Below are 12,709 nucleotides of genomic sequence, written 5' to 3'. Positions count from 1 at the left end.
CCTTATGTAACAAATATATTCACGAATATATTATCACGGAATACCTACATAAAAAAACTTAATCCAATTATCTAAAAATAATCTTAATAATCCCTTCGAGTCTAAACAGCCCATTCCCTTCTCGAATTACTCGCGATGAATCATCGCCATCGACCGACCGACGAACGGTTACGTATCGAGTCGTTCGTGATGTCACTAAAAATTCGGCCAGCCCTTCACCCTATTGTTCGCCTTCTAACGCTTCGTAATTGCGGAAGGCGACTACGGTCGCTCGTGACGTCACACCGACACCCGGAACGTCAACGAACGGCGAGGGTTCCGGCGACGTTGCCATACTGCACATGATGTTATAACTCTATTAACTACCTTTTTTGTAAACCCTGTTATTCGGTCTAGCAGATTACCGGTTCGAGTCGGAATTGTAATAGGAAACACACAGGATCCGTCAAAGGTGTTTATTAATTTCTGGAAAAGATATTTTCGGAAAAGTATGAAAACTTTTCTTAATTGCCAATCGGTAAACTGCTGCAAATTACTAAATTACACGGCATCACATTATGGTAGCAGAGCGGGAATGGGCCGAATTAAACTAGTAGTGATGCTAGAAGTTTCTTTTATGAACCATTCACTATAAGGCACCATAGAATCATTCTCAACATCTTGATTTAAAACACTTGAAGTTTTTTTAAGTGGTCAGTTTGAGAAAACGATATTATACTTGCGAACCATAGAAACAAACTCAACACACCATTACCTGATACAAAAGGATTTTAATTAAGGCTGGTAGTTCATATGATCTACATGGAATAGGAAACTAACTCTCGCCGTAATCTGTAAATATTTCTTGATCGACAAGAAATCACTGACTTTGACTTGAAATATCCGTTTTTTTTTTCAAGTGAAAGTTATCAGGTTTGCAATACTACTGGATTTGCCAAACTTGAACTGCCTTGAAAATTATACCTTAATGACACACTTTGCCCAAGGTTCTGGTAAGATGCGGAAGGCTTTCCTCATGAGATTCTTGTCATGAGAAGTGCGATTTATTTCGCCTACTAACCTCTCAGCTTGATGGACTGACGAGTGTTTGGCTCCAAAACTGCCCTGTCAATTTTTCTGATTTTAAATTAAGAAATATGTATTAGCTCTCACGGATCCTTTGTCATTTAATGATGATGTTCTTCATCTTAAGTAAGGGTATTCGTTACCGTTATTCAGAATTATAACTACTCTAATATAAAAATATTTACGTACTGTAGTTTTTAATAATACAAGCTTTATCATATATTACATAATATTTTGATTTTTAGTCATTCTGTGTCTATGTATCTAACTGCATAATAAGCAATGATCGCAAACAATAATAATAATGTCCAATATAGAAATAGGAGCAAAAATTATGACGTAGCCGATCCGATCCATCCTAGTGTTCTGAAAATAGAAATGACGTTGAAAATGTATCGAAATTCTGGAGCGCCTTTTTCCTTTGTATGTAAGGACATTTTTTCTAGACTCTATCGATCAAACAACAGCATGCAATATTCGCGATTGGTTCCTTTTATGAAATCCTACTAAAAATAACTGATATCATCAATGCCTCAAGATATAGATATCACAACTTTTTCCAATTAAATTAATTTAGAAAATACATACTGATGTATTTATTCCGCACTCATCTTGCTTGTATTGTTGCACATACAACAGAACAATAGTAATAAATTAATTTGTAAATGAAGATTGTACTGAGCATACATAATGTACGATACAGCAAAAATAACTTTGAATAACTTAAAGAAAATAACTTTCAATTAACTATTAGTTTTTCGAGTGTTTTAGCGGACTTTACCGGCTGTTATCCAGGAAAGTCTGTTGTTTTAATTTAGATTTTGATTAAGGTTAGACTCTTCAGGAATCATATAGGTCCGAAAAGTGGTGCATCTACGTGTTACATCAAAATATTCGTCACAAAAAGTACATTTTATCCATAACTACAAATAACTAATAATTAGGCTATACATTCAGTGATCATGTATACAACAATGTATCGGAAATGTAAATGCATTCTTTCTAGAATAAATTGCTAAAAGGGTGATAATGGATTAAAAATCTGCATAATGTAGTGTATTTTTTAAATGTTAGTTACTATGATTTTATCTTTATTACAGAAACGCTAAAAGTGCGATGAATATCAAAATTATATAATTTATACATTTCACATTATTAATTATCTTCTTAGTCAGTTGTAGTGATTACGCAAATAAACAAAAAAAAGGATATAAAAGTCATTAAAAAACTATGACAGTTAAAGTAACTAAAATTAATATAATAGGAACAACTAACAAAAGCCTCTGTTTCTGATTATAAATGAATGCTAATTAAGCTCAATAGCTTTTAGATTCAATAATCGGTCCTTTTTAATTAATTTAGTATTCAATAGATGAATGTACATTAATGCACTTCACAGGAACATAATACTACAATTATAATATTATAAATAATCAAACGTAAAATGTTTGTATTCATCGTACTAATTTAAGGATATCACCTTAAGTATAAACAAATTAAAACTGGTTAAAACATTAACTGTATGTTAATTTTGGTAATATAAGAATATAAAATATAAATTATTTGGTAAATGTTTACATATATTTCGAAATAAAATAACTATTAATAGTCATATTAGGATTTGATAATAGGCTAATAAAATTATACGTGACTCTTAATACTACCGGAATAGTGTTGTAAGTTTATAAAAAATTAACTAAGTATGTATGCTACAGGCGACACTGTTGCATTACTATATGAGTATAATTAGTTAATTGTTTGAGAATGTTTAAGGAATGTAACGAATTTTAGAGGAATTTAAATTTTTCTGATTTTAAATTAAGAACTATGTATTGGCTCTTACTGATCCTTTGTCATTTAAAAACTTTATTGAAAAATTATACATTACAAATAGCAAATAAGTTCTTTAACAGATTAGGTAATACTGGCTCGTAATAAATAATTCTCTGACCTGAGGAAATATAATATGTTTCTTATAAGTTACAATGGTAACACAAGCAACTGATGGGATATAACATAAGTTATATAAAATCCCTTCAGTTTGATTGAAAGCCCTAGAACTGTTATAATATTCAGTAACTTAAAGTTCAACCCAATTACGCACAACATAAAAAAGGTACTCTATATATGAAAATACCTGTTACTAAGGGACTTTACTACAAAGTTGTCAGAGTTGGTTCATTAGCAACTTAACTATTTTACTGTTTTACTACTTCCGTATTCGTATTTGTACTGTTTGTTGTACTGTTTTGGTGTTTAATACAATTTCCAATCAAGGCAAGACACTTGTCAATAGTTCATCATAATTACACTTGTGAATAACAAACATACATCTAAGTAATTATGACTGCTATTAAGAATAATACTTAGTTGCTTTTAATACATAAAAACTACAGAAGAAACGAGTAGGATAATAATAGAGACAAATAGCGGTGAGTGTGTTAGTTAAATAATGATTGGGTAATAATGACGGGAATGATTCAGCGGTTCACGGAATCCCCGAGAAGTAAAATTTGAAGACGCGGAATTGGTGAAGCTGCTGGATGAATATTATTATCAAACTCAGAAAGAACTTGCTCCAAGTCAGCGAACACAGTGGAGGGTCTACCATATGCATTAAAATTTACCCTTACCGTTACAGTACGTCATACCACGACGATGCTATCAATTCATGGCACGTTGATCTTGTTGTGTATATGATGGGATTACCTCGGTGTGGTGTACTACGTTGCTAAAACCGGGCGAAACTATTACATCAAGAATCGCATGATAATGTAGCCTACTTATACAACAATGCCCGTCCGCATGTGGCTCAAGCTGTTAAAACTTATCTTTAAACATTAAAATGAAACATCTTACTCAACCCGCAGTATTCCCTAATAAATATTGTTCTTTTGGATTATCTATTCCGATCAATTGCACACGGCCTGACTGAATAGCAGCCTCTAAAGAAGATGAATTTTATCGACACGGAACCAGCATGTCACCCGAAAAGAGTAATTGGTGTTCTTAAGATTTATACAAAAAAATTATATAAAATTAGGAGAAACAATACAAATGAATGCAAATAAAGTGGGTATAATAAATGATGAACTGATGAGAATAAACTATACCAATACTTGACGCCCAACCGACGTATGACAAAGAATGACAAAATATAATAAATAAATAACACGAAATGAATAAACATTAATGACATTCAAAATAAGATCCCTCTGGTGAAAAATTCTCAACTAAAAGTTTCGCCCATTTTTCTAGAAATCGGACTAGAAATCGACCATTTTCACTTAATTGTCATATAAACGCCTCAACATCTCGACCAACGGAGGCGACAAAATAAATAAATATATAGCACAGCGCCTTAAAGATAAATTTATAATATACGGTCTTTCGTCTTTACCAATCACGTTCCAATGATTCACACTTCAAGAACAACTGTTATTCTTATCTGCAACCGAATATTTAATCAGCGTGTTACTAGATTTTTAGGTTCGATAAATACAGCTGTATTTATCAAAATAACGAACGACGCGTGCGGACGACTTTAACGATAGCATAAAAATGTGTTTAATATTTACAGTGACAATTTGAAGGTGGCGTTGGTATATGTATATATCTTTAATATATTACATTGTTACTACTCGTTGCCGACTAACCTACAATTTGAATTTTACTTCCAATACATTACATTACAATACACAAGATGAAATGGTTAAATGGTCCTTTGACTCTGTGCCCCGTTCTGGTGCTTATATTCAGAGCGATAATTGGTATCCGAAGGTCTTGATGTATGTTAAGCAATCAATCCTATAGTATCTAGGTGTACTTGTTATGCTTATTTTGATTTTGTCCTGGAAAATTTATATATTGTCACTGACCCGTTATTACTGCCAGTGAGTCTATCAGCAAGAATCGCAGTATCATTAGCAAATGTAATATGCTGATAATAACAACAATAGTGCATCGTAATATTTTCCATTTGTGGTATATCACATGTGTAAAATATGTAAAGAAGCAGCCCCAATATATTTTCTTGAGGCACACCTGTTTTAGCTTCTTTTAATGTAGAGTAGGTTTCCTCTTGTTTGCCTCTTGACTATTCTGGCTGTGGTGTAAGATTCTCATAGTTCAGTGTGTTGCTTCGATAATATTTTCTGTAGCTTATGAAACAAATCTTCTCAAGCCTTGTGCTACATCTAAGAATGTAGCTGAGCATACTTTTTGATCTTCATGAGTTTTTTCAATGACAGATATTCAATTTAGATAGATTTAGATGATATTCTAAGCACCTGATCAATTGTTGAATGTTTGTTAATAATTGGATATATTGAACTCGTACGCTGACATTAGGTCTTTTCTCTCTATAATCGATTTTATTCCTTTTAACGGAATTTTCTCAAATACCTTACCTATTAGAAGGTACCGGTAGGAATCAGATAGTTCTATAGGCTTTTAGTTCATTTGGAGATACTCCAGGTTTTGGAATCATGATAATTTCAGCCATCTTCCAAACATCTGGGACATGTTTTAATTGAAATGCTTTATTGATCGTGTCGGTGACTTAACTAATCGTTCTTCAATCAACTTCTTCACTCAAGTTGTTAACATGAAGTTAACATGTTAACATGCAATAATCTAGATCTTGATTGAAAATAACTAAATACAATCATCTGCCATTTGTAAACCTTCTAATATTACTTCTGAGCTTCCTGATTCCCGATGATTTCCCAAGCGACAAATGAAAATTTTGATATTAATAAACATTCCTATAATATTTGGGTGGGTTTGCCATATTTATGTTACATTCCCTATAATTGGGTTCCATATCGGTTTTAGAATTTGTTTACACAACAGTAAATTTTTTAGTCGCTTCTTCGCTATTAATCGCATACTAAACCTTGTCGAAGGTTTGGGCTACATTTATCTAACAATATACCTGAACAGACTGTTTATCCCCGTATGCCGAAATATATGATTCTATCCGTCTTTCAATATATGCGCCTGGTTTGACTATAAAACCAAAAGCATGGGCAGGTATTAGATTTTTTTCTCTCTATAATTGGTTTCTTAAGCATTTATAGGCAGCAGTGAAATAGGTCTTTAGGATTTTACTTCATTTAGTGGACAAGTTTTTAAATAGTAAGAACATACTATGTAAAACTTATAGTGTTATTATCAATTATTTCCATTGACCCAACTGTCGCCTGATTTGACATCAAATTACTGTTTATTCCCAAAACTCAAAAAACCATGTCATTTCGAATAGATAGTAGAGATTAAACATTAATTGAAGTATATTTTAAAAGCCACTATATAAATTGAATTCAACATCTAAAGAGGATTTGTTTGAAGGGTGCGATATAAATTTATTTACGTTTAATTTCAATGTAGGATTTTACTTAATGCTTTAATCCACCCTAATATTAATTAATTTTAAACGTTTTGATAATGTAACTTATGCTAAATTGCTTTAAACATTTCTGCAATTATATTATGTCATTACGCTATACTTCTTAGTAGGTGTTATGTTCAATTAATTGAGTTAAAACACAAAAATGTAATTTAAATTCTGCGTAAAGGGCGAAAAAATAGTGGCTAGCAATGAACATAATAATAAAGTAATAAATGTTTGCATCTCCTGACAGAGATTAACTCAACGATACTATATAGATCACTGAAGATCACCCAAAAAAGTTATTTCATTGAATATTGATGTCATGGTTGACATAAATGCCGGTCATATGAATATGCTTCAAAGAAGAAAACGCTCTAGAATTATCTATTTCATGGCTTCATACCAACTTATTCAAGTGATTAATAAGTGCTACTACTTTCCATATTTTCGATGACGAGTTTAAAGAGAAAACCATTATATGCTAATAAATCAATTTTGGTATATAATAAAAGTTTGTATTTAATATTGAGAAAGGTATTCCAAAGAGAATGATATGAATAATATTGCTTAATAGTCTATAATTATATTGTAATTTATATATTACCTAAAACAAAAAGAAAAAAATTCTCATGAGTGCATCATAGACATTTCAAACATTTAAATTCACACAACATACAATTGTCTCGCAACGCGATTATCATGATAATATTTATTTTTGTGTTCGGCCTAAAGAATTCGTCGTTATGACCAACTACCGTCCATGTTTTGTAATTTATGCATGACTTAGTAAACTATGTTTGATGTTCGCCTAAATAACATCTGACAACGCCGTATAATGACGAGCCGAGGGCGGTCGGCAGCTGTCAAAGCACGTAAAATTACAGGAATTACTCACCTGAGCGGTGGCATTAGACCTGTAAATCTCACGGCATGAAGGTGGTCGTTTGATGCTCTTAATAAGGCCAGTGGCCTTATGACGTGGTGCAGCATTGTTGTCGAACAGGAGCTTACACCAAGGACGTCATTTTACGATCGGATCATGGCTTAGAGCCACACACAACAACGACAACAAAACAAACAAATTACGGGGAACACAACGACCTACCTGAGTTCCATGGAAGTTTGGCAACTCCGCTGAAGATTCATCATTTTCTTCCATTTGGGGCTTCTAAAACAAAGGAATAATTTCGTTAATTACAAATCATAATGTATATCGTAGAACTAAAGAAAATATAAATATAAAACTGGATCATTTCATACACTATATATATATATATATATATATATATATATATATAATCTTCAAAAATGAATCATACATAATATCAAACTAAATATTTAAGAAACTTACAAATACTTATTTTTTACTTAAATTATTTAAACTGCACAGTACAGTTAAACATTCGACGCCATCTGTATTATCGACAGTTATATTTGTATGACATACAAATTTTATAAAAACATAAAGAATAATCTTAATTATTTAAACAGATTGCTGCAACTTTAAAACTGTATAACATTAGTAACATTATTCAACATATTAACAATATAATTCATTATATTTTAAAATTAATTAACAGCGTTATCTAGAAATTGTATCCGAAAACCTTTGATAATAAGGACTCGTATATTTTAAAACTTTATTTAAGTCGTTAAATACAACTTGCATTGTAATATCATTGTTCCTCAACCCACTTTGCAGTCAAAATATCAATAAAACTGTTTTGTTGTGAACATAAAAAGTATCAGTTTACGAGATCGTAAAATTCGAATAAATACCGAAAAGTATATGGCAGAAGACTTGAGTATTTTAGATTCCTAAAAGAATTATTTTGGAAATTGCATTAACTTTGAGTTAAGGACAACTAAAAATAATAAATGCATTCCTTCTAGCGTTTGTTACTCTGCCAAGAGAACATTTAGCCTAATGGAAATACAAATGAATCCAAATATTTTCATTTCGTGAAAGCACTCAGAAGAAATCAGCAAACATCGGAATATAACTGTTTTCGAAAGATATAATTATCGAGAACATTTACTATTATATACTTGTGTTTATTATTTAGTTAGGTACCGATTTGATCTCCATATACTATAAACGTTGTATGCGTCATTTCATGTTATGTAAACTATATAAAATAAACTATATAAAGATTATCGTTAAATTATATTGAAATAAAACAATAATTGTGGTCTTGCTATATTACTAATAAACCAATATTTTCTAATCAATTCTATTCTATATGTTTTCTAATAACATATATCAGGATAGCGGAATAAAAGATAAACATGTAATGAAGTCTTATTGAAAGTTGAAGTCTTGAAAGTTCATCAACATACAAGACAATTAATATTTTTACAAGATGACATAAAGTTAGAGATAGCAATAGACCATACTTTTATAAAAAAAAAACTTAATGGAATAAAAGCACTTATGGGAAGTCCTGCCCTACCGGCCGTATCCCTTAGATGTCTCTTTTCCAACCTACCACATGTTCCGCATAAAAGTACATGATCTGTTAAAATAAAGTTTATATCTTAAGAAGATTGCAATACAAAATTGGAAAAATGTAGAAGGGGAACTTAAATTGACGCAGCTGTAACCTTGTTCAAGTTTTTCTGATTCACCACTAGACGGAAGGTCATACAAATGCGACAACCGAAGCATTTGTTCTTCATAGTCCTATTTTTTTATCTAAAATATTACTGAATATTTTTAGCAATTTATTTTTTAATGTCCATAAGAGGGCATTATGATACGAAAAGGAAAATATGCCCACAAGTTCAATATTGGAATCAGCAGAAGTTATTATGTTCACATTAAAATCTCCAAAAAGAATTGCAAGTATAAATATAGTCTTTAAGCAAATAAATTTAGACATTTCCAGATTTCAAAACTAAAATTCAGAACATGCATTTACCCATAGATTTCTTCGAAACAATCTATGCCTTCAACTTCTATATTTTAAAAGGAAGTAAATTGTGCGGGATATGTTGAACACGACACTGTAAATGTGTAAATTAGAAAATTCATACTGAATGAAGAGGATATTATACATAGCATTATATTTAATATTCTAAAGAATAAACATTTTTTTATTTTGTAGTTTTCATATTTGCTAAATATAGAAATTGTCAGATTAACTAGTAATTTTTAAGGGTAGTTAAAAAACATTTGACTCAAACATTTGTAATATTTAGGTAAATGGTGATTTTTAATACTATTTTTTAGTTTTGTTTTAAATAAAATACGTTTCACAAAAAAAAGCTAACATTATAAACAGAAAAAAACTATAGTACAATAATTTAACACCAAAAAAAATCGAACCAATGACCTATAAAAAAGCTTGATTCATAATTTCGGATATCTTCAGACGACACAATCCTTTCCTAAATGGTTTTGTTATCTGGCTTAGAATATATTAATCTCGATAACACTTTTGGTTATTAGACCTCACGTCCTGTTATTATCGACAATTAATCTAATCTTTAACATTTTATCGCGTTACACGTTTCGCCATTCATTATGCGTGCCAGTCCAGAAGAATATATTCTCACCACTTTCCGCTATAAAAAGAAAAAGTCTAACTATCACGGGTTCGTTATACCATAGTTAATTATTATAATTAAGGAAAATAATAAAACTTTCAGATTCCCAACAAGAGGAAACAGTCAATTAGCAACTAAAAAATAAACATATGTTTTAACATTATAACCGGCGATTTGTCATGACATTACGTATTCTTATTTTAAATAAATATAAATAAGATCTAAAAAATATAACAAGAAAAATAGATATATTTTAAAAATGCATGCAATGCAATGTAATTGATTTGTAACCACTGATAGGATTATTATTATATAAAGATAAATAATGAAAGATTATTTATTTAATACGAAATAAATGAAAAAAAAACCATATCAAAAATCAAATATATGTATATATATAAAATTATATGTATTTATTATATTTTTGAGTCTCCTCTCTTTTACCAATAAGGGTTTATCTGGACTGCATCTACTGTGAATAAACGATGATATGTGGTGAAGGACTTATTGAAATAAAATCAATAATTCCAAAAATTCTATAATTAAAATAGAACGCGAAATCGGAAAAAAACGTCAAAAACTAATGCAATGGTTATTCTAAGAATTTAATAAGGCAATAAGTAATTTTAAAAGTAATTTTTGTGAGTTAATTCATGGACAACTCTGAAAAATGGTTTCTAAAATGTACTCTAGAGTAAAAATCCTTAACCGAAACTAGGAAAAAGAAATAAACAACCAATATTATTATTCCAAGAAATATCCTAGTAATGTGTATAAATGACTTCCAAGACATTGGAATTTCATCGATAAACAGCCAGAAAGATGCAACTTTTACATTAATATATATGAACAAAAATGAGTGACGGCGTTTGTATAGATTCACTAAATATAACATAATATTTTAAATTAATAATTGTATTAAATTTGTGAAATAAAAAAACAATACAATATTAAATACTATTATACTATATTTTTTTATATAAATGTAAAGAAATTTGAATCTAATGTTATAACCTACCTCCTAAAACCTAATAATCAAACAAAAAGAAACACTAAAGACCAAACAATATAAATATAGATGAGGAATAATTGAGCTCAACCGAAATACTATTCTAAAATATTTCTATCAACCAATCGATACAATCCATGTTCAATGAAACTGATATTCGTGAAATTTAATTTAGTAATAATTTTTAAATAGTCAAATGCCAGAGTGATGTAACAAAATTCAAACACAAATTTTATTCTACCTAGAAATTCCAATATCCAACAGCATACATTTAAACGTAAACTTTCTTAACTTTAGTAATAACTAGAAATTAATTCTATCAACCTTCCAGTAATCAAAATTTAAATCGCCTGATATTGAATACTTTAATATTGAAAAAAAAAAAACAAAGAAAAATCATAATTATTTCCTGACATTTCTCTCCAAAAGCGTATAAAATCAAACAATGGTTAAATTTTAAAAAATCAATATCTAAACGTCTAATTTTACGAAAATAGGACGGCAACAGCCAGGGAGTCACTGGCATTGTGTTCTCTAATCAAACCAAGTTTACAGTTTCAGAAACAATGACAAATTCAATTTAATGAATGCGTAATCATTCGATTGCTTACCTATACAATCACTGCTGAGAAAATATTGGGAAATGTGAATGGCTTAATTTTACGGTACTTTAATACCATAGTTATATCAAGAAAATAACGATATGTCAGATAAAACTTGATTAATGGTTTTAAAATGCATTACTAAACCAATCAAATTTTAATAAAAACCATGATACTAAAGAAGTAAAAAATATTTTGAAAAAATAATAATGAGAAACCAAAATAAGTAAAGAAAAATAATTAAATGAAAATCGAATTCTTCATTATGTTGTTGTATAAATAATTATTTTGATGGGAATGAATTAAAACAGAACATCGTTTAAAATCATAAATGTGTTATTTCTATGCATTTGAGGAAAAAAACATGGTAGGTATAATTTTTTATTTAAAAGCTAATATCAATCTGTTTATCCGTATTTATAAATGTTTATTACAAAATATATTTAGTATTCATCTTTTAACTAATAATATAACTTCTTTCAGCGAACACAGTAAATAAATAACAATTAGTTCTTAAAAATAGTATATTTAATTTACGTTGTTTTTACAACATGGCGCTATCGCTATTTTATTTAATAACTTAATTTAGATCCATTTAAAGGTTCGTACTTTCCCACGGTTCAAGAATAATAAAGATGAAGATCTACTATGAACAAGACATTTTAAGAATACAAGAAGCTGATTTCTCACAACTGACACTATTTAGGCAAACAATTCCAAATGATGTGAAATTTACTAAAATATATAGAATTCATATTTAATTCATATTCATATACAGATAAATTAATTCCACATATCAACTTCTCAATATTAATTGATATGTATGGAAAGCTGAAATAATATTGGATTATCTCTTAGTAGTAGTGTTTCTAAGAACAAGTAATTAAAAATAACTAAATTTCATTTGATATTACTTGATTTTGCTTTGAAATATCTGTTCAGCAAAAATTGCCAAATTATTATGAGAAAATTGATATATCATGACAACAATAAATTTACAAACTGAACATTTTAGAGCACTTCAAAAATTAGAAGGATCACGTCGGATTTCTTAAGGATAGTCCGAGTGAATATATTATATATATTACA

The 12,709-nt window shown here is 29.6% G+C and overlaps 1 protein-coding gene across 34 annotated transcripts in view; it reads right to left on the bottom strand.

The window, feature by feature from the left end:
- RhoGAP19D (Rho GTPase activating protein at 19D) overlaps window positions 1–12,709 on the bottom strand; it is a 520,079-nt gene that overhangs the window by 453,169 nt on the left and 54,201 nt on the right. For all 34 annotated transcript variants that reach the window (XM_076395790.1, XM_076395821.1, XM_076395827.1 and 31 more), the window contains one exon: window positions 7,566–7,628. In XM_076395790.1, coding sequence (XP_076251905.1) covers window positions 7,566–7,619 — 54 coding nt within the window. In that variant the 5' untranslated portion in view covers window positions 7,620–7,628. The remainder of the gene's footprint in view (window positions 1–7,565; window positions 7,629–12,709) is intronic.

This window comes from Rhynchophorus ferrugineus, unplaced genomic scaffold, assembly GCF_030347505.1.
Source record: "Rhynchophorus ferrugineus isolate W39M unplaced genomic scaffold, kcgeb_rfMv2 rfM2, whole genome shotgun sequence".
Lineage (NCBI taxonomy): Eukaryota > Metazoa > Arthropoda > Insecta > Coleoptera > Curculionidae > Rhynchophorus > Rhynchophorus ferrugineus.
This window is presented reverse-complemented; position numbering and strand designations above follow the sequence as displayed.